The sequence below is a fragment of the Lepisosteus oculatus genome, chromosome 2 (genome assembly GCF_040954835.1).
Source record: "Lepisosteus oculatus isolate fLepOcu1 chromosome 2, fLepOcu1.hap2, whole genome shotgun sequence".
NCBI classification, from domain to species: domain Eukaryota; kingdom Metazoa; phylum Chordata; class Actinopteri; order Semionotiformes; family Lepisosteidae; genus Lepisosteus; species Lepisosteus oculatus.
In genome coordinates, this window is record NC_090697.1 from 15993855 (window position 1) to 16021742 (window position 27888).

At 37.9% G+C, this 27888-nt stretch overlaps 1 protein-coding gene across 2 annotated transcripts; it reads left to right on the plus strand.

The window, feature by feature from the left end:
* Positions 1 to 1007: 1007 nt before the first annotated feature.
* Positions 1008 to 27843, plus strand: si:ch211-225h24.2 (testis development-related protein). Of its 2 annotated transcripts, XM_015358301.2 has the most exons (5): positions 1008 to 1254; positions 1344 to 1470; positions 8753 to 8794; positions 21790 to 21893; positions 25710 to 27843. In XM_015358301.2, exons 2-5 carry the CDS (start codon positions 1384 to 1386, stop codon positions 26065 to 26067), a joined length of 591 nt encoding a protein of 196 aa, XP_015213787.1. In that variant the 5' UTR covers positions 1008 to 1254; positions 1344 to 1383; the 3' UTR covers positions 26068 to 27843. The 2 variants fall into 2 exon arrangements, with proteins under 2 accessions (XP_015213787.1, XP_015213780.1); XM_015358294.2 differs by having other exon boundaries at positions 1009 to 1470.
* The last annotated feature ends 45 nt before the right edge of the window (positions 27844 to 27888 follow it).

Sequence of the window (27888 nt, forward strand, 5' to 3'; positions counted from 1 at the left end):
TTATGTACACACGTAAAGCATGTAAGCCAACAAAAATATAAAAAGGTTTCTGTGGAAAGTGGAGGCCATTAGGTCCATTAAGCTTATTTTCTTTCTAGTACTACTGTAGGTTAGCTTGTAAGGACAGAAAAAGTTGAAAAGGAGAGGAGGAGGAAAGACTAGGAACGAGCGCGGATGATTCACCACGAAAGAAAATCTCAAGTCTTGAACAAGTACAGCGTACTGTATATTGACAGCTTTAAACGAGTACAACTAAAGCTGAGTTGTTTTAAGTTCTCTGAAAACTGGTTCCAATGCACAACATGCAAATAAATTACATCGATAAGATAAAGGTGTTTCTTCTATACTTCGTCATACAGTACTTTATAATTGAGAATAATCACGTACAGGTCCATGGTACTGTATTACCAACAGCAGAGAAACTATTGTTACAAATTCAATAATAACTGAGGCAACGGTAGGCTACAACAATAGTGCAAATTCGATCTGAGTGAGACAAAAAAAAATAAAAGAACAAAGACATGGAGAAACCACGTCAGACTACATTAGTTTAATTTCTGTAATCAATGATTACTGGAGCATCGGCGGCTTTTGTTGCAATCACTTACAATCTTACAATCACTTTTTCACCACTGACCTTTCAATGATAATGTGTAGCAACACTGAGACATCATTTCATCTGTCAACGTCGACATTAAATGCAGTGAAAGTTACATAATATTGTCTTTTTATAAGAGGATGTGGCACACATCTCGAATACTGTTAGAAAAACTTACGGAGGAGGTTTTGACCTCAGAGAATGTTATTTTAATTTCCCTAAGGAATTAATACAAACCGGTAGTATCCAAATTACTTTTACACTGCGAAAGTTAAAGAAAATATGGTGCTCTTGAAAACTAAAGCCTTGTTCGCGGAAACAGTTTATTTGCTACTTTCTCATCACCTCCGAAAAGAAGTGACAACCCACTGCCACCTCCTACCATGGCAACCGGTAAAAAAAGGGGCCAATAAACTGGGGCTGAATTGGCAAGAAGAGACGTGGCGGAGAGGAAGAGGGGGGTGTTTTAAAGGTCACAGGTGTCTCAGTTGAATTTTCTCTCACTACCCACCGAGCTCACCATTTTCTTGCCGTCTGTGAAAAGTAATCCTCCTGAGCGCTATCGCCGTTTAATCATGTGGAGAAAGATTAGAAGTGTTTTTGTGGCCCGTTTCCAAGACCAGAGCAGCTAAACTCTTCTGGTGGTGCTCCCGCTGGTGAGTTTTTGCAATCTTACTAACTCGTGGATGCAACCCAGTTTGCTCGGAAGGAGATAGCACTTCCCCTGCAGAAACTTTCGTATCAGTTTACAGGTCGGACGACGAAAAAGTATCTGAAGCCACATAATGTTTAAGAAAAGCAAAACCAAAGTACTAATAGACGATGGATCGGAAGAAGACGACATCACATTAAACCAGCAACCCGCACCCAAGGTAAGAGGAGACTCTTAACAAAGGACTTTAAAGCTGTGAGATGAACCTCAAAGGATCTGTACAGCACTGCAATTTTACGTGTCGTTACGTTGGAATTGCTTTGAAATAAATCTTTTATGGCCGTTTTTATCCCTTATAACAAAATGGTGTTTGCAATAACTCGGCTTTTTTTGGTAAAACCGTAGGGGATTACGGTATTTTCAAATTTGTTTAAATTTGAAAGTTTGATGAATCAGCGTTTTTGGTTAAAAAAGGGGATTTAGACTGCATTACTTTCTTTAAAAAGTAACGCTTGGGTGGTATCGTTTGTGAGTGTGGAATTAATACCGAGGATGTGATAGAGACGCGCACAAGGGTGGACTTTATTACGTGAATTTACGCGAGAGCTATCAGGACGGCTATCGGGGTTTTCAGTAGTTCTGCTGCTTTGATTGTTATTAGTGCACTGACCTGGACATAACCCAGCAGCGTTATCCTCTACTTCTCGTAGAAGCTACTTCTTGACAAGATAATACAACTTATAAATATTATAGATGACAAAGTTTACACAGTAAAACGTGGTTACACAAAGTAGCCTACATGCAAATGTATTGTTAATTTTGAAATCAACATGAAACAGTCAAGAGCTATTGCTGTTTGTTACCCACAAACACCCCCCCATCTTATACCACGGAGTAATCACATTCTTTCAGGCATGAAACCATTTCTGAGCTCTGATCCAATCTAGGGGATTTAGAGGAATGTCTAGGAGACCAATGCTGGGTAAAGGCAAAATTAACTGGAAATGAGCCATTGTTTTTCTGCGATCTCTTTTTTACATGGTTTGCAGTATTGCCCCCAGCTGGGCCAGTAGGTGTGCGCTGAAATACAGCTCCCAGGGCTCAACTGCAGTAGCCATTTTGCAAAGGAACACTGAAGGTCAGGTTGAGAGTTTGAAAGCAGGATGCTCCCATTAATCTGAATCTGGGTGAAGATCTTGAGTAACCTGTAACATGGTTTATCGGCTCAAGATACTCAGTTAAGTTCCTGCCTATAAAAAGTCATTTTACCATGTCTCAGTCTACTATTTCATGGAAAAGATAAAAACAAAACAGTCATCAGAAAAAAGTCAGTGACCTAAACAAGATAATACTAAAAGTTCCTACTTTCCTTAGAGTGTTACATTAAAAAGAAAAGCGCACATAGTAGTAGAGAGCACTGTCTCAAAGCTTTTTTTTTAGGTGGTGTTGAAGCACCAGTGTTGCTTTTCAGATTTGATTTGTTAAACATGATCTGTATCTTAAACTTAGCATAGAGTTTACAGAGAGAAGGCCAAGCATAGTTTCCACGAGCAAAAAAATTAGATCTCCAAAACACAAATGCAGGATAAAGGTTCTTTGAGTCATTTCCCATCTGAGTTTGCTAAGTGGTGATCAGATATGTTCAGCATAGATAGGATGAAGATAAAACCTTAGACCATCTGCTATTTTTTCACAGCCAAGACTAGAATGCAAACAACTGAGATTATATGTCTGGGTAAGCCTTTCTCTGAAAGTATGACATGTTTCCAGGTGCTTAACAAAGTGAAGTGGTCACTAGTGTGCAGTGAACTAAGGAGGCTTTTACTGGTAGATTTAGTAAATGGTAAATCTTTTTGAGGATCACAAGATGACCATATATATAGCACCCTTTCTGTAGGGAACTTTACTGTTTTTTTTTAATTACCCTGGCAAAAAACCCCTTTGAGGGCTATAGATTCATTTTTTTTATTCACTACATTTTGTTTGCTTTGATGTTTGTATTCAAATTAAAACAGGGTATTACTACTTTAGCTTATAGAAAAACTGTCAAACAGCATACCACAGAGATTTATATTTAATTAACACATCAGGGGTTAATAATATCTGGAGAACAGTGGAGAAAAATTGTCCATGCTCTGATTTGGGTTCAAAGCATTTACTTTTGATTAGATTAATTTCATTTGCTTGAACATACTGGGATCTTTAAACTTGCCTCACTTGTTCTTTAGCTCAGTAGCCACTGATCAGCTTGTACCACATATATATTACCCAGTCAAAATGATCTCTCTCTAGGAACGGGTGGTAAAGATTTTGACTAGAAATCAAGGCTATTGTAATATTTTGATTTCAGGCTTTTTGGTTCTCTGCAGCATTTCTCACTGTCCTCATTGTTTCCACTACTAAAGTTTAAAAGGTAATATTAAGTGCATTTTCCATCAAAGTAATCCCAGTTTTAAAACAGTGCAGCACATGTGAATAACCATTGAATACTCCAGTGACATGAAAAGAAGCTTTAGTTAATGGACCTTCAAGGCAAATAATACTGACAACTGTCAAAATGCAGCATTTTGATGAAAGCATGCTGAGATGAGTGAATACATGCATGGGTTTCAAAAGTGGGGAAAAAAAGAAAATCTCCAGAGAATGATTTTAGTTCAGGACAGCTAGTTTGCTGTCTTGCACCTACTTTTGCCATGGTGCTGTCTCTTCCAATGAAAGCTGTTGTCTGCAGAGATAAGCTGGATCAGACTATAAACCTCAGCCCTGTAGCTTTGATGTCAACAAAAACATGCAGTAGAAAATATTGCAGCTTGATGCATCCCTTTTTTTGTCAGAACCTTCACACATTGATGTTGTGAATGATAAACTTTTGTCTTTCTTAGTCCTTTGATCTCCTTCGGTGGCAAATCTGAAACCATGGTATGCCCAGACATGTTGTGTCTCGGAGTTCTTAAGCTTCCATTCTACACACTTCAAAGAAGTGTCCTAAGGGATTGTATCTACATTATTATTAATGCATTAGTGGCGTCATTGTCTCTGATTAATTCATTAAATTGTCACTCAAAAGACCACTCTCTGCAATGTTTTGTTTTTCGCTGTTCAAGGAGCTATTCCCGTTAATTAAGCTCCGCCACTGTCTGTTTATTTAAGACTACGGTTCTAGTGCTATAAAACAACAGGAAGGAAAGAGAGGAGGTCATGCCCTAGCATGAACTGAAGGTAACCACTGCATTAGTTTGATAGTTTTACTTCACCTCAAGTGATTTTCAAATCTGAAGATGATTGTGCAAGTTTCACATCTAGAGGAAGATATTTTATGTTTAGTTGCATGTGGTTGGTTACTTTTTCTGCTATGGCATCCTGCTTTAATATGGATCAGGACTAATACACAGTTTTGGGAATGCCACTGGTAATTTGTGGTCTACAATACACAGAAATTTGTTGGGGCACTGTAATATAGGCTAATCTGTTACATTATTCTACCAGTGAAACTCAGTGGGCTATTTAATTCCAAATTTGGGTGAATTTGCAATTAAATTTTTCCGTCATTTAAAATGTAGTATTTTAAATTCTGGACAGTTCATTTACCATGATCAACCAAATGTGTTGATCTTGATAGGAACGACCCAAAGTATATGACAATACCATTTCATTTAAGAGAATACCCACACTTTAGTAAATATAACATTATTAATTCCATTCAGTATATCTCCTGTGCCTAAAGGCCACATTTTTAAAATTGTGTAATTGAAAAGGGGAGTTTGTTTTTCTTAGGCATTTTGTTTTTCCTCCTTTGTCCAAGAATTTTATGAATTTGAGGTGGTGATCTCTGAACTGTATGCGCTTTTATCAGTTAAGTATTTGCAGTTCAGTCTGGGAACTGATTACTTATTTACCCTGTTTTGCTTACGTGTGCTTTAAGAATGCAAAAGCAACTCCTTTAAATAAGCAAAGGTCTCTTATGAAACCATTTATCCATTTTCTCTCTGCTTCATCCAATTTAGGGTCATGAGAGAGTCAGAGCCTATCCCGGCAAGCAACTGAGTCACCCTACACAGGTGCCAGTCCGTTCACTGGACACGCACAACCGCAGACACACATAATCACACCAGGGTCCGTTTTCCCACACACCACTTAACCTAGCAGTAAGTCTTTGGACTGTGAGAGTAGACCGGAGCACCTGAGGGCAACCCACTCACAAGAGGGGAGAACATATGGTACAAACTCTCCACAGATAGCACTCCAGGTCTGGAATTGAACCCAGGACCCCAGTATTGCAAGGCACTTTGCTGCTCTCTTATGAAGCCAGTTGGTTTTCTTTTTAAAAGAATGTACAAACCCATCACTGTGCTAAAAGCATTACGCATCAAGAATAGGAATGACATTTAAGTAATATGTCGTCAGTATATTTTCACCTGTTATACCAGTAATTGGGAGAACATGCCAACTTGCCACAAAGAGGTGCACCACATTAAAACCAAGGCCTCTGGAGCTGTGAGCCCCTTGTACTAACCACCATATCAGTCTGCTGCTATTTACAGTGGGAAATACTTTATTACGTATTTCAATAGTACATACCGATAGTGGACAAAGATACATATGGGTAAATGGGGGACACCAAGCATATTAAAAACATTGACTTTCACACGGGGGTGGCTCATGTTAATTAAAAAAATAACATCCAAGCATGCTTAGGGTCATGTGCGAATGAGTTAGACAGGCCTCATCACTTTTAATTATGGCTAGCATGGGGTAAGAGGAGACCTCAGTGACTTTGAAAGAGGAGTGTTTTGGGGGGCATATTTGGCAGGAGCTTCAGCGATCAAGACAGCTCAATTCACAGCTGTTTCTTGAGTAACAGTGTCTGAGGTGATCTTGGCATTGGAACACTGAAGGAAAGACCATCAGCATGGGGGGAACTGTGGACAGGAAAGCCTATTCCAGGATGGCGATAGCCCTGCATTGATTTGAAGAATAAAGCAAAACACGTGAGCAGCTACAAATCAATTGGAAAAATGTCAACCTGAAGTACAAGTAGCCAGTTTCATTAACAATGGTCTGCCAAAAGCACCGCGGAGCAGGATATCATAGTCAGGCTGCAGTGTACAGTGCATTGCCAGGTGTGACGAGTGGTTTGTACATTTGGCGTCAGGTGGCGTAAAGAATGCAGGCAGTTGACTATCAAGAGGTGGAAACATGTGATATTGTCAGTTGAATCATCCTCCCGACATGCTCTCAACAAACATTAACAATGTCCTGTGCATTATTATTGTGCACAAGTAGTCAACTAAAGAACTCTACAGCCCTGAGCCCAGCCAGCTCGGTTCCAACAGTGAAGGGTTCTTGGGGTTCTGCAATACCGTGGTTTTTGTGGGGTGTGTTTTCCTGGCAAGTGTTGGGTGCACTCATTCCTTTCTAAGGCAAGCTCAATGCACATTGCTATGTAATAGTACTGACTGATCACCTTCACCCCGTGTTGAGGCATTTCTTTTCTGCCGGGAGGGGTGTCTTCTAGGATGACAATCCTCAGAATGCGAGTGGTCACCCAGTGGTTTGATGAACATGCCACTGATGTTATCCATATTTTATGGTCTTAAGTCACCAGATCTGAACCCAGTTGAACATTTATGGGAAAGTCTGGAATGTTGTCTGAGATGGCTTTTTCCACGTTCTTGTGGACCAATACTGCCATATTCCTCGTGCAGAATTCTAGATACTGGTAGACTTATGCCATGGTGTACACAGGCCATACCGGCTGCACATGGTGGTCCAATGCTCTTTTAAGTGACTTTACATCGATGTTTCCTTTTTTATTTCATTACCTCTTGTTGTGAAATAGAAAATGTTCTGTTTATTTAGTGCCTTAAAATTAAAGATGAAAGGAACCTACTTTGACCATATCAAATATGCACTGTGACCATGTCGCATGCACTGTCAAGCACATCACCGTCCAGGACGTGTTGTATAAATAACAGCAGCTGTTGCAGAGTCACCTATGATAGGACCTTAGTTTTATTTTACATCACATTCTAAAAAGGAGGTTAAGTAAAGTGCAGCAGCAGTGAAAAACTACTCTAAAGTTAAAAAATAATTATCCTTTCACCCGATTAGAATGTACTGTACGCAATATCTTTTTAATCCACTTGATTGCTAATGTAAATCTACTTAATACATTCTTGAAATCTCCCACAAGCATCCAGCAGAGGCCTATGTTGGAGCCTAATTTTTACCCACTAGTGGAGTTGGGGCTTAAACTGGAAGTCTTTGGTAACAGCCCTTTTCTTCATTTATGTACCCTAATTTTGTGGTTAAATGTTAGCCTGACCCCTGTAGTTACATGGTTGTATTATTTCACTAGCTGACTGTAGCAGGTATTTCCAACAAGCGGAGTGCTGCAGGGGTAGGAGAGTTCTAGCTCTCCTGTAGGTCCCTGTTGATGACTGGCTCTGAGTGCTGGGCATGTTTGCTGGTCCTTCCCTGCTGTATTTTCCCCTTGGAAAGGGAAAGTGGCTGAGCTGAGTTTTAAAAGAATTGGAAAAGCCAGATTGGGTGTGTGTGTAATAAATGTTTATTTTTTAGGAATGATAACTGCTGAATAAAACCTGTTTCCAGTAATGATATTTACTTATCGTTCTTGCCAGCACTGTTCACTACTAAACTGATTAAAATTTCAAATCAGAAAATGTGTTGGGAAAGGGCTGTAACCTCAGAAAGGACTTAAGAATATTTTTAAAATTTTGTGTTTAACGAACAAGTAAATGCTCAACATGTATATGTGTATTAAAAAAATGGAAAAAGTCCACTCTTCCACTTGTGTATTAGTTATCAAGCAGCCATTTTTAAAATTGATTTTTGGTCATTTTTCCCCCAATTGTCTGCTAAGTGTCCAGGATGATATTGTCTTTATCTTAAACCAGCGAAACAAGCAATACTAATGTAAGTCAATACAGCGTGATCAGCACTCTTCACAAAGCCCTGACATTGATCAGTTAAGAGAATAAACTTTTAATGTTTTTCAAATAAATTATTGTATGTGGAATAAGAGAGGCGTACTCTGCATAGTCAGCAATATAATGTAAAGTTCAGAATTGTATCTTTTCCAGGGCAGGGCAGTCATGATCCCAGTAACGCACAAGACCCTTGTGTAAAAATATATTTTTAAAGCTGATAAAACATTTCGCTATGTGAAGTAAACGGTAAAATGGGTTGGTTGCTATAAACCGCAGTCTGTTATTTAACGTCCACTTGTAACCTTGAATATGTTTTGGCTTAAGATATTCCACATGTACTTAATTGAGAAAAAATTATAAACAACTTTTATCAGACCTTGATGAGCTGCTCAAGTAAAATGTGAGACAATTGAAATGCCTTTCACAGTTTTACCGTGTTTATTTTATGTGTTCCATAAATATTGTACTGTTTATCCAGGAAGAGGCTGTGTACAGCAGTGTTTTTGTCTGCTGTTGCAGCCTTACTAATTACTCAATGCCTTTTGTTTTTAGAATAAAGATCCAGATGGCGAAGAGGAAATCACTGCTTCAAAGGTAATGGTTCCTTACTTTAAAGTGTCGTGCCAGACACGTTGACAGAAGACCATTCTAGCGAACATTTTTCATTGAGTTGTCGGTTTGTATCTCTATAGTTTGAAAGCTATTTCTATTAGCAATATTTGCTTTGTTGGTGAACTACTACAGTTCTTGAGTGAGAGGGGGCATATTCAGAAACTGGATTTGCTACACTAATTGGGAACATTGGGGTGTTTTCTGTAGGTAAATATGTTGGTTCTTCCTAAGGATTTATAATTCATATAAAGGCTTGACGGTGTATGCAGACAAAGGTGTTATTAACAGCATTCTTTTGATGCACAGCTATTAATTTAGATGTTATGTGTTAGTAAATATGTATTAAATATACTTTGCAGACAAAGTATTAGTACACACTATCTTATCTTTGGTTTGTTCAAATCCCTTAAAAACTTTGAGTGTAACTGGCAAGGAAGTACAGTTTAATATACACTGTTAAACTACATACAATGCTGAATAATATGGTATTAAATGTAGGGTACCATGTGTAGATGATTACTATTAAAAATGATCTGTTTGTGAAGGATAGCTTTGATTCTCAGTAGTCTTGAGTCAATGAGGGGTAGTGGAGTTGTAATCTGATATTGCCTAGTGACTTGTTGCTGTTGAAATCAAATGGCTCTGTTTATTTAGCCAGTCTATCTGTTTTTTAATTTATGTGTTAGGTGACTAGATTCTGCAAGTTGCTCTGAACATGTTCCAAGAGCCTCCTTTTGCTAAATGTTCAGGGCTCCTCTTCATTTAAATCAATCCATTGTCATGCTCCAGAATTCATATCTTCATGGGTTCTCCAGCATGCTCGATTCTAAAGTTATGCGAAAACAAATTGATTTTGTTTTTTTGGCCTTTGTTAGTGAGGGTGGAGTTGAGTAGCATGGACATTTGGTCACCTTTTGCAGGATGAGGATGTTTATTTTTCTCTAACCAGCTGTAACGGTCTAGTGTGTCAGGTTATTGTTACTGTGCTCTAGCAAGCACTTATTGAGCGTGCGCTTATGTAGCTTAGAAATGTGTCAAAATGGTAGAAATGTCAGAGGGTGATACATGTCTGTTCTAGAAGGTTAGTAAAGACAGCATTGAGAATTGCAAGTCATGATTTGACATCTTGTCTGCATGCTGAATGGACCACCAGGAAGGCTGAAACCGTTACTGCTGATCAATTTCATCCAGTCCGCCATGTGTTTCAGCTTGTCCTGTCTGACAGGCACCATGGATCTGTAAATGTCTGTGCTAACCATTTCAGGCACCATTTAATTTCCACTTTGTAATGCTAGAGTGCTTTATTCTGTTTGCATCATGCAAGTATGTGTAAATTCATGGTGCTCTTGAATGTAATGCTGAGTAGTCCTCTACCACCGTGGAGCAAAATCTGTAAGAGTCACAAGGGACAAAAAGGTTTTCAGCATATCAGGCTACACCAATTATATTGAGATATATTTAATATTTGGTAACGTCACTCTGGGTTAAGGAGCATTCAAATCGCTCAGGTCCCCAGTTCTGTAGCTGCATGTAAGCCAATAGGGCTACGATTAAAAAATACAATAGATTGATGGCCATTTGAAGTTCTTTGCAAAGGGGGGAACTTCAACTTATTCAACTTATGTTTTTAATAATTTCAGTGGATAATATCAGTATTTTAAGCTGTTTTAGGGTTTTGCAAAGTCATTGACTGGATCAACAGAGAACGTGGTATTGTGCGTGTGATTTCAGAATTTTATTTTAAAGTATTAATATGCATAGTGCATGTACAAGCTATGCCGGTTTTTGTTTTTTTTTCAATAAAAATGGCCGAATCTTCTTTTGTTGTGGGTACTGGAGTGGTGTTTGCTAGAACTATTATTTCGAACTACACATCAAAATTTTGAAAGCCATCCAGGATCATTTGAATTTTCCTTCATTTCTGTAAAATGTTCAGCTGTGTCGGAAACCCAGTTTGCTAGTCTTTTACCCATTTTTAATATGAGATCAAGGTATTCACTACAGAACCTCTATACTGATTTTCTCTTCAGCCCCTCAATAGGAGCAGGCATGCCTGATTCTGGAGTGCTACATTTGTGTCTGATGTTCATTCCGGCTCAGACCTTAATAACTTAATTGAACCATTTAAGTGGATAAGAAGTCAAATCAGCTGTTTCCTGGAATTTAATCGGTTGTTTATCCCTGCCTTAGTGAGATGAGACTAAAGTGTAAGAGCTTTGCCTGCAGTGCTTTTTGTCAGCATAGGGTAACCAGTTTAGGGTAGCCAGTACACTTGAGTCTTGGAGAGCATATGTTATTGAGAGGTGTTCCCCAGTGAAAGAAATGCCTGCTAAAAATCCTTCAACTTCATTCAGATTAAATGGTATGTTCATTAAAATGTAAGAAAAGGACAAAAGACTTATCCATCAAAGTTGAGAGAGCAGACTGAGTTCTGTGGCTCAGGTGTTGCAAACCTGAGTCATGTCATCAGCCAGATATTACTGGGATTTTCCACGAACAGTGGTGCACATTTGGTCAAGTGACACTTTTGATAGAGTTACAATTTGTGGGCCAAGGCTCTCTCAGCATGCCAAAACAACACAAACTTCTTTGAATTGCCTGTCAGGAGCTGTGGAGCTTGCAATTTGTTAAAGTCCTCGTCTGCCTCTGCTTACCTCTCCAAATAAAAGTAGTTATAGAAGAATTACTTTGTTCTGATTATTTGGGTTGGATTAAAATAGAAATTGAAATTAAAGCAAGTACTGATATTCCTCTTCATAATGGAGATTGTAAAGTATAACCTGTAAAGAAGACCATTTGGTTAAATGTACTTTAATTTTACTCAGGATTTCAAGCCTTTTCTCTTTACGACTCTTCTAAAATTAGGGCAGATTTTACTGCCCCAATAAGAAAATCCTGATCTCAACACAATGCCAGGTGGACATCAGCCATAGGGGAAACCTGTTGCTTTAGCAGCCTAGGCCACAGGCACTAGGGATAGAGTTGGGTATGAATGAGAATGCCCAGATTCTATGCAGACTGACAACACCCATGCTTGCACCCATGGGGTGGAGTGGCAGTCTGTGACCAGGAAATCCTGGTGGGTTGGGTGATCAACCAGAAGTGGAGAGGATGGGTAAGTGGAGCTCCCCTCCACCACCACCAATGTGCAGCATCCACCTGGATGATGCGGCAGCTGCCATAGTGCACCAATATGCTCACCACACATCAGATCTCAGTAGGGAGGAGAACAGAGCGATGAAGCCAGTTCATAGATGGGGATTACTAGGAGGACATGATTGGTAAAGGCCAGAAGGTCAAGGGGATATTTGGCCATGACACCGGGTTTACACCCCTACTCTTTTCAAGAAACACCCCTGGGATTCTTAAGGATCTCAGACAGTACCTTTTTACAGTATAGTGTCCCTGTCACTTTACTGGGGCATTAGGACCCACACAGACCACAGGGTGAGCACTCCCTGCTGGCCCAACTCACACCTCATCCAGCAGCAACCTTAGTTTTTCCCAGGAGGTCTCCCATCCAGGTACTGACCAGGCTCACACCTGCTGAGCTTCAGTGGGCTGCCAGTTGTGAGTTGGCTGCTGGAACCGATGAAGGTCCAGCATTTCAGTGATTTCTGAAATGAGAGGTTGTGCCAGGCAATTATTAATGTTATAATACAATTGGCTGCTGGAACCAATGAAGACATTAAGTTAGAAAATGCAACCAATACACACCGTCATCTTCCCTCCACACTCACCAGAAGACCAGCATTGCACAGGCTGAATCCAGAGTTAATGTGCTCCGTTTCAGCCAGACAGCACTTCATCTGACCAGAATCTCTGAATCTCGGAAACATCTCTGAAACAATCCTAGTTCTGTCTGAACAGGATACCTCTTTTATGCTGTTTGTCCATGAATGCCAGGGGGGCAGCCATCCTCTCTTTTAAGGAACAGGTAGCGGGTTTATTCCATGCTGAAAAGGAAATTAAGGAAACGCAACGTTTCGGCTGTGGAGCCTTCTTCAGGTGAAGAAGGGCAGCCTACACATGCTGACGCATGTCCTCTCTTATTAGATGGGAGGGTGCCCAGAGTGGCACAGAGAGTTTTAACGAAGAGGCTGTGGTGGAGCTGCACAACAGAAAGGCAAGGCAGTTGTGCTATTGGGTGTGCACTTGGGAAAGAGGAGCTGCCTCTTCACTGCATTGTACCTTTGGCTTTATTAGAGGGGATGTCAGGATCCGTTGCCAATGAAATGTGGATCTCAGGGGTTTACAGGATATGTATAAAAATTATTTGAACTTGAAACTTGACTAATGAAGTGGTGCGTTGTGTACAGTGTTGCTTGTCAGATGTACACCTTTTGCCATTTTACTATGACCAAAACTTTACATATACAATAAACTTACTATTATGGATTTTTGACATTTTTTTAAATGTCACTTACACAGACCCCATTATTTTAACTACTTGACAAAAAAACTAGTTTAAAGAAAGTAAAACGTTCACTTAAGACTGTGGTGATATACATTTTCCCTTTCTTCAACTCTGTCAAAGTTGATTCCAGTAACTTAATCATTTAAGTTCTAATAAACCATCTGTTCCTGTGTGAGACATGGACATTTATTACTACTTCAGTATCATTAGGATCTGTCTTAGAAAAGACTGAGATATTGTGCAGTGTTATGGTCTGCAGTTTATACATTCCTTAACTAATGGTAAAAGGTCTAAATATTTTGAGAGTTTGTTAAAGTTAATGATTGCCTGGCACAACCTCTCATTTCACAAATCCTAGTGTACATTGTAAAAACAGTCTTAATGATGGACATTGACTGTTTCCTGAGTTCAGAATTTTACACTTAAGTAGTTTAACATCGGTCTTGGGTTGGTAATTTTTTTTTGGTAAGTGAACAAAGATAAAATATACTGTTGATTAGAATTAAAAACATTTCTCTCAGTTTTAATATACAAATCATAGTGTGATGCTGACACCTTTTTCTTAGGTTCCACACCCAAGAAAAAGACAGAACAATGTTTTGTCTGAGAAACCTTCAAGTGTGTGATATAAATATCTTAACACCCTTTATAATTAAACTACCTGTATATTTTTATTTTCTTAAGCGAACATGTTTTTTTTTGTATTTAAATAGCATGTTTTCACTAAAATTTAAGCAGTATAATAACCAGTCCCACCTTTTCCCTCATGATTTTGTGCAGTACTTATTTTAAGAGGGAATGCTAGATGTGTGAATTACCTATATCTTATACTTATATAATAAAATCATGTACTTTGTCATTTTTGGAGAACTTTTTTTTGCATATTCTTAACTTGGTGATATTTAGCTGCTGAATTATAAAAATGGACATAAGTTGTTTTTCTTTATTTTGCTAAAAACCCCTTGCTTTGTTGGCAGTAAGTGCTAAATCTAAACAAGCTCATGGCTTAAATTGGTTGTACAAGGTTTGTTTTTGTCTTTGGCATTCAATTAAGAAATTCTGTATCCTGTAAGACCTATGCAAAAATGATGCATCACATTTGTTTGTAATAATTTCATTAAAAATGCTGTTGTGCTTTCATAGTTTCCAAAATGCTTATAATTTCAAGCAGGGTATGCATAACTTACATTTTAGAGACTGCAACATGCATCACATCAGGGTTAAGTTGCCTTGAACTGAGTATGAAACCCCATGTGGGTGTGTTTGTAGAGAAAGTGTTTTTGTAATTACTGTGATCTTATTGATTGGCTAAGCCAAATATTCTTAGGATAATAATAATAATAATAATTGCTTACACTTATATAGCGCTTTTCTGGACACTCCACTCAAAGCGCTTTACAGGTAATGGGGACTCCCCTTCACCATCACCAATGTGCAGCATCCACCTGGATGATGCGACAGCAGCCATAGTGCGCCAGAACGCTCACCACACATCAGCTATCAGTGGGGAGGAGAGCAGAGTGATGAAGCCAGTTCATAGAGGGGGATTATTAGGAGGCCATGATTGGGAAAGGCCAATGGGAAATTTGGCCAGGATCCCGGAGTTACGTTCGAGAAACGCCCTGGGATTGTTAATGACCACAGAGAATCAGGACCTCGGTTTTACGTCTCATCCGAAGGACGGCGCCTGTTTACAGTATAGTGTCCCCGTCGCTACACTGGGGGCATTAGGACCCACATGGACCGCAGAGTGAGTGCCCCCTGCTGGCCCCACTAACACCTCTTCCAGCAGCAACTTAGTTTCTCCCAGGAGGTCTCCCATCCAGGGACTGACCAGGCTCACACCTGCTGAGCTTCAGTGGGCTGCAAGTTGTGAGTTGCAGGGTGATATGGCTGCTGGCAAGGATGGTAAGGAAAAGCAGTAAGAGACAGCTTGTGTGTTAATGCATTAAAAGCCTTTGAATAAATGTAACGCAGTGCTTGTGTTTACTTAGACGTCTCCGAGATTGTGGTTACTCTTAAACTGGAATTTTAAAAGCTTTGTAGGTTAGTATTTGAATTTAACTTAGATAAGATATTGGTAATTACGAATAAGGTACTCATGAATGCAATTCTTCAAATGTTAATTTTTATGTTATCTTTCTCGCTGCTTGTAAACTTTTAAATTAAGTACAACCGATAACAATTTACTTTATTTAAGAGTGCTTTTGGGAATTGACTATGTAAGAAATTCAGAAAATGTACAAGTGTGTTCATTCCAAGTAACAATGATACTTTATTTCATGTAGTATTTCTCAAGGTCCATCGTTACAGTGATATTTAACTGCTTTGGGAATCACTTTATAATTTTCCTGTTTCAACTAGGTTAAACACTAATCTTTGGATAATCCAATCCTTTGTGTCGAATCCTTACTTGACTGATTTTTTTTGTGTCCTAGTTCTTTATTTACTCGTTACAATTTCTTTATTCTTATGGTCCACACAGTCCACACATATTACATTGCTTCTTGAAAATCCTATTATTTGTATTTTTTTTTCCTTTTTAAGAGACTGTAAAGTCCAGGCATACCTGGAGTTTAGCAACGTTAAACCTGCCTTATAAAATAGATGATTCTTGGAAAAGTAGGAAGTCCTGGGCAGTGTTTGTATGTTTGATTAGATGTCTAGGAAACCCTGGAGCATTTGACGAATGAAGTATGTGACATTTACAGGCCCCTGGAATGGATGAAAATGCATCATGAAAAATTAACAGAACCAAAGGCATCCAATATGTGGCATAGAAAGTTTGTGACATTATCTTATCTGTCTTATTTAAGGTGTTTTCTCTGTTTTACACAGATTGTGATTGTGTAGTAGTTTTTAATTGCCATAACAACAGCTTCTAATGTGTGGAAGCTACAGTATATGAATGCAAAAACAATTTTATTTGGTTTAAGAGTTTTCTGAACATTTAGTCAGTGTTCTTGGTGGGTGGCTGGATATTTTAAATTGAACAAAGTTAGTGTTTGCGTTGTAGTTCCAGTTGTTACTTATTATTAATAAAACAAGAGTTTTAACCCTGATTAGATTAAATGTTATCCCTATTGTTCTCTGATTTCATGTTTATCACTACGAATTATACTTCACTATAACTTATACAGCATTAAAACCACCAGATTATCAATTTTCTTATAAAACACATTGCAAATACCTTTCTTTACAAACACCTGCCATGTGTTCAAACTTTTAACCAGACCATAACTTGGTTCTAGGTCTATTTGCTAGTTTATTACATGTAAATAATATAATAGTATTTGTCAGAGATTTTTTCTTCAGTACTCATTTCAGCCAAACAAGTGGTAGACAGAGGTAAAATGTTTATAAGTCTATAGATGCACAGAATGTAAATCAAACATACTGTACTATGGTCTACAGTACAGTGTTGGGGAAAAGTGAAATTTGTTATTTTGAAAATTCCTTTTTGTTGTCTAAATAATCAAAATATATAAAATACATGAGACTCTTTGTATCAGAATTCAAGATTAAAGACTGGCATTTTGGTGTAGGCATTCAGAATTAAAGGTCACATGGAAAATGAAGTGGCTGCCTTCCTCCCTCAGAGGAGGAATTGAAGTGGGCCTCCTGTTAAGAGCTGGGGTAGAACAGACAGCCTTGTCTCCCGCACCTGAAGGATAAGGTTTTACAGCTGAATCCTTTCTCTGTCACTGCTGAGTTTAGGCCTGTAGACTGCCTGCAGCAATCTGAATATCCCTGAAACTTCTTTGAGTATTTAAATACAGAGTTTGAACTTTCATTGTGGGTTTTGGTCTAATCCAAGGGTGAAAACTATACAAATTGGGGGGGATGCAGTTTTTTTAGGATGATTTTTAGGATATGGGATTTTTAAGTTGGAAAATTGCAAAATTGAATTAAGTGCTTTGAAGAGTTAGATTGTTTTATTTGCAAGAGCTCTAAGACTGCACAATAGGTTTTTCACATTTTGTTTAAAAACAAAATTACCCTAAGACAACAATGATCTGTGAAAAATAAATAGCAGCTGTAGCCAGACTGAATTTGCCACAGAAATTAGTTTTTTTTTTTGTTTCAGGTGAAAACGTTTCATGGGTGTGTGTTCTTTTATCTTCTGACAGGAGCCAATATGAAAGAAAAAGATAAAGACCAGCACAACCTCTGTAGCTCCTACATACAGTGTAAGGGAACAGGGGGTATACCTAAATACAGCAAAGGCACAGAAAATGTACTTCGAATAAATCTTAAAGAAAACATTCACAGAATGTGATAAAGGAATTAGCAAAAACCTAAATTTTCCATGGAGACAAAGGGAAACTGTAATTGCTGAATAAAAAAATAGCTTGGGGGTGGGGAGAGTGTCTGGAACATCATAATTGAGCGTTTTGTAGCCTGAGAAATGGGTGTAGAGTGATACAAAGGATAAACACAAAAATGGGCCTTGGGCTACATTGAAGAGACAGCGAGGTGGCAACTTCTTTTTACCTAACACAATCCATAGCGAAAACCTGTTTTTAAGCACCGTGCTGCTTAAAGGGAATCTGTATACTGTACATGAAGTATAACAGGCAGCGCAGTTTCAAAGCAAGATTCAGAGGAGCTGTTTTTTTACATGCTGGAAAAATACTTCCTCGTCACGGTTTAATTTCTGCTCAATAAGGAGTAGTGGGAGAAAATTAAAATCGAGTAATAAATTCAGATCCCAGTTTCTTGGTTTCCATGTTCCCGTAGTGTTAAGATCACACCTAACTCTCAAAAGGTTGAGCTTTAATGATCATAAAGCAGGAACTTCAGTTTTCAGAAAATGAAAAGCTGTTAAGTATGCTGTTGTCTAGCAGTCAATAGTTTGTGAACCTAAGAGTTGATGCTCTTGGAGCCAGATAATTTGTGTGTTGGTACATAAGACAAGGACCTCTTTAAATAGCTTCTTGTTGAGTGCCAGTAATCACCTTTTGCTTTTATTTCTACTTTAATCCTAGTTTGTGTGTGCATGTTGCAGTGGATATATGACTTTTATAGGACTTAAATGCATAATTAAATATGTACACCTTTGTTGCTACATTTTTTTGTCCCTACACATTAATAAATGTCAAAATGTACATGTAATTGTTTTCAGAAGAGAAAGGTTCCCTCAAAATATTCCTTCAGTAATCAAGGAGGATATGAAGGTTCTTCAAGTCCACCATTTGTTACAAATACTTATTTTTGTGAAAAAGCAGGCAAACGTGAAAATATAGTCTGTGCATGAGATTGACAAAAATAAAGAATAAGTGATGCTTTTAGCAAATATGATATTATGATCTCATCAAGTTGTCTAAATAGTGAATCATATTGGTTCTAGAATAAAAACTTGTAGTGAATTGTGTATACACCACTCCAGTATGTTAAGAAATGGTATGTGTGGAAAATCCATGATTGTGTTGTGCTTGTTGGAACATTCCTTCACACAGAAACAAAAGCTATCCGAAAATCAGAAAGTAGCCGCCAGAATAGTTATTATTGACTTATCTGGTTCTGTTCCTTACCTGGACTTCACCTTTCAATAATATAAAGCCCCTAGATTTTAGTGTTAACAATTGCCCTACTTTAAACCCTTTCCTATTAATTGTGATTAATACTGCTTTTGAAAGTGCAACTCTCCAGATGCATCTTAGGCAACTTTGTATTTTCATAGAGGAGCCAGGAAACATGTTTTAAGTTGATGAAATTCAACTTAATATTGAAGAGATTGAGAGCGAACCACAATATCAGTTTTTGAGCTGCAAAGGAGTGAGTATAGGTTAATTCTAAGCTGAAATGTAAAAAGAAGAAAAAAAGTTTCACGCAGGGAGGCTAGATTTATTTTTTTCTTTTCAGCATAGAATTAAGATCTGCTCGTTTCTGTATTAATTTGAAAACTGTTAAAAAAATTATCAGAACTTTGTGCCTTGATGCTTTGCCTGTAGATTTCTCATTTGAACACATTCATACAGTACAGTAAGTGTGCAGGCATGTCTGTCTCAAAATACCATATGAAGAGATGTTCCTGTTTAAATTAGGACTACATATCGGACTATTGCAGATCAAACTACACATTATGAAACTAGATAAAGCTCAATACGTATTATGGAAATAAAGCTAAATAAAATATGATTATAGTGCCTTACTGAAGAATGCTACATCTTCTAGGAAACCAAGATGAAGATGGAAGAAATCTGTTTTGAAAAATCAATTCTGATTTGAAATTTTCTTTTAACACAACAGGATAATGGCAGTCTCACATTGTGTGTTAAACAGTGTTATCTGCAATCAAAAGAAAGTTGTTACATTTTAATTATACTAAATCTATAACTGTATGGGGACACTCCAAACCTGTGTGATCAATGTCAATATAAGTGCAATATAATAGTTATTGTTGGGTAATTCCCCAAACATACTTTGCATTCGAACCCAGCGGTTTTAAGTATAGGGGCATATTCACTTTAATCCAGTTTCACAGTGTAAAAGTCAATATTAAGTGGAATATCCCTTTGAGGCAAAGCTGTGTGAAGCCTGAAATCTATTGAGCACTCCATATTCTTTCAGTAATCATTTGAGATGCTTTGTTGCAGCCACTTTGAGTTCTTGCACGTCCTGTGGGTGCCGGGACGTCATGCCACGCTGAAGAGAAAATCTGGACAATTGGATTTCAGTCTGGAGACTGGCTTGGTCAGGCTTAGATTTGTTTTCTCTGGTGAACTCCTTCACTGCATTGGCTGGATGGGTCATTGTCCGTTTGCACAGTGAAGGAAGTATGGGACCATTTTGTTCTACATAAGCAGACAAAATGTTTCTGTAAATGTACTAATATCAGGATCAGTAATACATACTCCTTGACTGTAAAACAAAAATTGCAGTTTTGACCTTGTAGTCTCCATACCTTTGGAGGACACTGTAATTGGGAAAGGTCTATGGGAATCAAAGTGCTATACAGTAGGGTTTTGATATTTGTGAGGGATTGGTGCAGAGAACCGTTGGGAATTGCCATGTTCCCATATAGCCAAGTCCAGCCCTATTCTGTTGCAAAATGTACTAAAGTATATAGTTTGTTTAAAAAACATACAGTGAGTAATCCTCCCTAAATGATAATTAATGTACAAATGCACTGGCTTCAAGTCTGATTTAAATGGCGCTGATCAGCTAAAATAACCAACAGTAATGACAAAGTAATCACAAACTTGCACTAATCAGTTCAAATAAACAACATGAAGCCCTCCTCTGCCTCCAGCATTGTTTCTCTCTGTCTCCGTGATCGTCATGCCCTACCGTAACGAAGCTGGGAATTAAACAGTCCGTCTCCATCCTCTCACGGCCCAGCTGCAGACACAGAACCAGGAGAGTTCGTTACGAAATGAGAACAAGACCACGTTGAGATGTGGATTCTGGGTAGTGCGTACTTGGGTGCTGTGCAGCGAGAGGCTCACTTACTGGTTAGATTTGTCTGACAATCCTACTCTGTTGTGCCTCCAATTTGAGAGTTGTACTTAACCTTCAGCTCATTTTAATCTTGCTCTGCTCTTCTCTGGTCAACCAGACGGTATCTCGAATAAGCGAATTCCAAAATGTTAAGCTTCCAGATGTCGACACCCTAGCGTACATATATTCAACGAATATGTGTAATTCTTTCCTAAATAAAGATGAAAGCATGACAGAGTACTGCAGTGTGCTCTTAACTGTTAAGATTTTGTTGCGTACACAGCAGTGCTGTTGGACAAGACTGCGGATTTCAATGTTTTGTTGCTTTTGTCCTTTGTTGTTTATGTGCGGCTTATTTGTTTGTTTTGTCTTTTTGCAACTTCCATTTTTGTCACATTCCTGTCCAAGAATGAGAGAAAAAGACTAGGTATAAAGTATTGGCACTGATATGTGGGCCATCTGCAAGAAGCTCTTCACATGACGGCTGTAAAGCACCAGGCTATTCAAAGGAAGCTGTGATTCCTCTGATTGAAATTCCTGGGTGACACTTGACCAAAGACTGGAGGGAGGTTTTTGAAATGCTAATTCATCAGCCAAGTATATACTGTTTCATCTGTCTTTAGCAGATGGCAAAAATCCACTCTTTCGCTGTACAAGAACAGCCTTCTCTGTGCTGTGTTTCTAACATTAGAGATGAGGTGTTAGAAATGGCAGTCATCTATAGGATTATTATAAGGGCTTTAATGTGACTCCCATTGCTAACTATTTCAAAAATAAATGAAGTGTCTTCAATTGAATTTTAAGGCCTAAATGCTTTCCTTTAGTTTCCTCTCTTGTCCTCTGGTTTGTGTTTCACTGTAAATCTCCAAGAAGTCCATTTGGGTTCTTTTTGGCTATTTCCTTTGAGGATTTTTAGTGCTTGGTTCTTGTCTCCTTGTAGTTTTAATAATGAATGTAAAGAGGTAATTAAATTATCCAGACATTCCTTGTTAGATCCACTAGGACGGGGAAGAATAGACACACACTCCGCTACCCTGCTAATAACAGAAATTACCATAGGATCTCAGTTCTAGAAAGGAGGGATTTTTTGTTTTATCGTTTTCTTTTTTCCCCATAGGAAAAGGGTAAAAAAGCGAAAGCTAAGAAGGAGAAGAAACCTATCATTATTGAAGACGACGAACACTTTCTATTAACAGGAGTTACACCAGTAAATAGAAAAGGGTAAGTCTTTGAAGGTTGTAAACCATAATTCATCTTGTAAATATTTTGCACATTTTGAAAATATTTCTGTGAAGTAACCTCAAAGTAATGAAAAAAATAATACAAATTAGTAAGGACATGGACACATCTGTCCTAACACTTTAAAAACTGAAGGTGTCAAGGAATTTTCCTGACTAACTCATATCCATGTACTTTAAAAAGAAATGGAGCATAGAGCACTGTCTGACTTAGCACTTAGTTTGGTAAATGTTATGTTCATCAGTAAGAGTAACCGTGAAAATTAAACACAAGGCCATAGTGGCATGAAGAGTTATTGGGATATAAGAGGAGGTAGAGATCCACTTTTTCCACAAAACATTGTAAAGATCAGAAGGCCAAAACTTGAAAAAACCTACTGTATTATTCTATTGATGGTTAGGTGGTGCTCGTTTTCTTTTTTAATTTACCTAAGGAAAACTGCAAAGGCTCTTGTATGATAAAACAAAAATAAACGATCTGGAATGGAACATTATCACCTCGCCAGGTCTTAATTTCTCTCAGTGGTAGTTCTTTCATCTTCACTAGGCTAGTTATGTACGCAAATCATACAATGTCTCAGCCAGGGGTTTTGCATGAAAGAATTTTAGCGAAAAATGATTCCCCCAGAATATCCTGTCTTTGTTCTAGTGTTCCTCTTTGAGCTCTGTAGGCCACGCTGCAATTCTGCTTGTTACGACGGTAAGGTTTCTCTTGGTAGTTTGGCAGCAAGTGTTCCTGATCAAAGAGGTCTTCCCTCTGTTTCAGAGTAATCCCTTAGTTAAACCTGTGTACTACAGTCTCCATGTTGCTCGAAGCACTTTTCCACTTATGTTTACCATGTGCTCTTGCTAGTTTTTTAGATTGAAAAAGGACAACGGATGTTTTAACAATTCAGATCTAAGGCAGTGTTCAGACCTGTTTTTCTATCACCCCTCTTGATTTTACCCTGTTCTATTGATTTTTTTTTTTTGTTCTACTTCCAGGCACTATGCGTAGTGATTAGCTTTGCAACCTCACAGTTCTAGGGTTCTGTGAATTCAGAGAAATGGACTGGAATCCTGTCCAGGAAGAGACCAGTCATGTGTTCTCTGTCCTGCCTTGTACCTTGTGCTTCTATAGCAGATGTGCTGTAACCCTAATCCCCATTAGCAGCTTTCTGTGAGCAGTGGATAGAGCACAGCCACCCTCAGCTCCAGCACAGCTACCACCAGTAGAGTTTTCTCTGCATAAGGCTTCTTTTTTTTAAATGACTTGCAACCTGAAAGACAAATAGAATACAAACCACTTCAGTCATGTAAACAGTAAAGCTATTTATAAAGCACTAAGTACAAGACTTTTCCCGGAAAACCAATCCTTGGGGATGACCATTTTGGATGTGTAAAATCTGTTACTTGCTGCAGTATAAAATGAGAAGTTACAGCTCCACACATTCTATTCCCACCTTGCATGTACCATATTTTAGATGTTTCAAATTGCAATTCTTTGTTCTCAGTTCTCTAAGTTCTTATTTAAGTATTAACATCTCTGAAACACTGACGCAAAACCAATTGTGTGGCAAGCTAGTTTTCAGATCTTGTCTCTCTGTCGAGCAGGTTAAGAAAGACTTTCTTTTTCTGAACTTCAATTCTTGTTATTCTGATGTTGCCATGCAATTAAGTAAGGGAAAAAGTTATAGATTTATTCCATGCTGGAAAGAAGAAAGAAAACGCAACGTTTTGGCTGTGGAGCCCTCTTCAGGTGTGTCACCTTCTCTTCTTCTCTTTTCAGCATAGAATAAACCTATTACTTGTTCCTTTGCAGACTACGCATGCTGACACGGCTACCCACATGTAATCAAGTATGAGACTACACATGATACGGCAATATAAATATTGTCTGACAGAAGGCTCATGAGAGACTTGTAAAGTTTGTGGTTGGTGCGGTGGCTCTGTGGCTAAGGATCTGCGCCTGTGGCTGGAAGGTTGTTGGTTCGTATCCCACGGCCAACAGAGGAATCCTACTCCGTTGGGCCCCTGAGCAAGGCCCTTAACCCCAACTGCAACCAGGGGTGCTGTATAAATGGCTGACCCTGCACTCTGACCCCAAGCTTCTCTCCCTGTCTCTGTGTTGGAGAGCAAGTCGGGGTATGCGAGAAGACAAAGTCCTTATACAAGAAATTGTATATGGCAATGATCTCATCTATCTTATCATAAAGGGCAGATCTATAATGTGGATAGCTGGTAGCCCTACACAAGACTATATGTTTGCAAAATAGCTTAAACCTGTGCATATCTATTTGGAATGGTATAATGCTTAAGAGTATGGAATGCAGTAAAAAAAAATACAGCTAAAAAGTGAACGTTGTCAATACATTTGCCACAAATGTTTGATTATACGGGGAGGAGGACTGAAAATTGAGGCTTTTTAAAAATATTTACAATGTCTATTATTTGATGTTCTGTAAATCAATACATCATCATACATAATTTTCTTTGTATTTACTTCAGATATCATTGGATATTTTGTTAATTGACCTTGATGGGGATATCTGCTTAACCAACATGTGAATCTTATGGGACCAAAACCATTCAAAAGAATGCAAAGTTAAGCATGTGGACGGAAATTTAGGCTAAGAAGAAATTTTCTCTGCACAAGTACACTTTGAGGTTTTTCACAGGTTACCTTGTGCTGTGGGTGGCTAGATAAAATGTTAAATTATTAACTCAAGACAATCCAATTTCTTTCCTCTGAAAATTCTTTCTGGAGTGCAGAGTTACTCACATGAGACCTTTGCCATCGACAGCACTCTCTCATCTTAGGAATTTGACCAAATATTTCTTCACAGTACAAAATATTTAAAAGATCCTTGAAAAGGCCCTTTGTGAATTTAGTCACATCTTTTAAGATACATCAGAGTATCAACACACGATAACACAGTTAACAGTTTAACCAGTCATTTTATTGTATTCTGAAGTGTCTGATATCACAGAAGAGTTTAATTTTTAAGATGGTTTTTATTAGGTCAGAGTGCTCCTTCTAACACATTAAGAAGGTAAAAGTATTAGTGATTTAGATTTTTTTTTAAATTGCAAATTCAATTTTGGGAATGTTTTGAGAAAATTGAAGTACGAGTAAGGTCATTTACCATAACTGTAAAGAAAACAATACATTTCTGAAAAGCTGAACTCTGAAAAGTTCCTAAAAATTCTAGTGCGTTGTATATGGTATAGGCAGCATGCACAACTCACCCCAGGTCAGTATTCAATCGGCATCTTTTAGGTGCACACTTAGACCCACAAACAACTGTTTTCCTAATGATGCAGTCAAATTCACTGGAGTATGACTGAGAGAAGGAACTCTGCTTCTGTCTTCTTGCAGTACAAACAATTCAGGGTCATGGGGGAACCAGAGCCCATCCTGGCAATCAACTTCCGCCAGTCCAAGATGGAATTGTTTTATATTTCTTTTTTCGACCTCACAAGTTAAAAAACCATTAGTTTTACAAAATGGTTCCTCAGTTAAAGGAAAATCCCTTCCACTAAAAAAGAGTGCTTAAAAAGAAGCCTGCTTTTTATTTGTATCCAGAGGAATAACTGCAATTTACCTTACCTGGAAATTACAAATTGTAAAAGAACAAAACATCATTCCTGGAAGCCAAGTTGTTTCTCTTGTCTCGAAGTTCAACCCCTCAGTAGCCTTTTAAAATTGGTCATAAGGACATTTTGAGCTCTTTAGAGGTGTGTGAAATAATACTGGACAGAGCTGGTTATGTCTTGCGGAACTTTGATTTCTACATTGTTGTCCTTTTTTGTCTTCTAGATCTAACAAGAAAAAGGAGGAGGAGAAAAGTAAGATGTATGTTGAAAAGAGCTACTGCTTCTGGGAAACTGTGACCATGACTATGAAGCAGATTACGCCAACCAAGAAATTGGATAAGATTGAAGGGTGGGAGCCTCCACAAGTCACTGATGTTATTGAAGAGCACACGGCCAGAGATGCCCTCACATTCCCCACAGAGCCCTCATCATGGCCCGGTTTAGAGGAGGACACTTCTAACTACTCAAACTTGACCGATCCCAAGAACTCTGGTCCGAAGTGGAGCACCAAAGCAAAAGAAAAGCTTGCGGGCATGAGGAGGCGAAGCAGAGGAAATGTTTCGGAAATTTTGGAGGGGTAGAAATGAGATCCTTTCACATATCGTATAGATTGCAACACCTGCCTGCCTGTGCTGCTGTTTTTGACCGTTCCTTTTTTTGATTTAAAAATATCTTGCAAGATTTGGGTAGAAGAATTCTCTTATGCAAAGCTGTAAGCTCAGAATTATGGAGGGGATGGGGACACACAAAATGCCTTATACTGCCTTTAGATTGTCCATGCACTGGCCATCAAGTAGAAATGAAAGTAAATAAAATAGTTTTCTGACACAAATTGAATTCACTTTTAAATGCTTAAATATTAAAATTTAAATTTGCTGTGGTTCTTTATTTGTGTGAGGTCCTCTGTAGTGATGTCTCTTTTTTTGCTTGCTTTCACTTCTTAGACTGCAAGGACAGGAAATGTAAAATAGCTCTCTCCCTGCAGGAATATGAGCACAGTATAGTCAATGTAAAGCTGTATCATGTGCTTCTGTTAAGCTTACTACAAAGTGTTTGGCTTATGAGCTTTAGAGAAGCCGAAACCTTTTGATTTCCAGAAGCCTTGTGATTATAAGGAAAAATGATGCCTTTAAAACATTGTTTCTGTCACTATTATGATTAATCTGTTGGACTTTGAGTGTTTTATTTAACCTAACAAAGTTTATAATTCTTACTATTAAGAGTTTTACATAGTGATAACCTTAAGAGAATTAAATTGGCTTGGGTAATCTATTTTCCATAACTCTGTAGAATAATTTTTCAAGGACTGAAGTTTAATATATTTTCCCAGCATTTTTGCCATGTCAAACAAATCTTTCAAATTACTTGGTAAACAAATCTTTTTTTTTTCCACTTCTCCAGTTACACCAGCAAAAATAATTTAATGAAATAATACAGTGTAAAGCCCTTTTTTCTAAATGTTATATTTTTCCATTTAACTGTTAAAGGTATCAGTGTAAACATGTCAAATCATGGTTTTTATTCTCTATTTGTCCTTGTTCTAGTGAATAACACTTTTGTTTTCTGCAGATTGCTTAAAAACACGTTGATTGTGATTTGTTGTTATATTTTGAATTTTAAATATATTATTTAAGGTCCCTTTATTTAAGAAACATTTCAGACAATTTATGTAAACTTTTCTGCAACTCCCTTCTATACCATATATTTAATAGTGATATCAAACTCAGTTGTTGGAACACATTTTACCTTCTGGGATTTATTTCACCTTAGCTTAATTGATTACTGAAGCCATTAACAGAACAATTACTGTCTAATTAAATATTTTTAGCCCTTAAAAAACTTTTATATATGTTACAAAAAAATCAAGAACTGGAGATTTGTACTTCTTTAAAATCTCTTAAATCAAAATAAAAAATATTTATATTATATATTATCCTTTTGCCTTAGTAAAAAATATCTTTATGCATTGTTCTTTTTAGTTACACAATCCCAGTGTTCAACAATATTAGTGTCTCGAATCAGATCATAAACTGTTTAACTGAAGTTCACTTTGCCTGTGTTTAACAGAAAATCCAGCCTTCAGTGGCCAACTGGTGATCATGATATGCAAAACTAGGTCATTAGTGTGACCTAAATTCCAATGTATAAATGGGAGGCCATGCCAGATTTTTTGCAAACAATTACGTATTCATTTTTGTATGTGCTACAAATGCTGATTCATTCAACTGCAAATGATCATGTTGCAAACTATGAAAAACTGATTTGTTATTTTAATATGTGATAGCAAGGGTGAGATTATTCTTTTAATGGGAGATATAAGGTCATATTTTCAATAAAAATCCAAGTAGTTTTTGAAATTTGTATCCATGTGTTCAGTTTCCATACTGGAATATCCTTTGCTA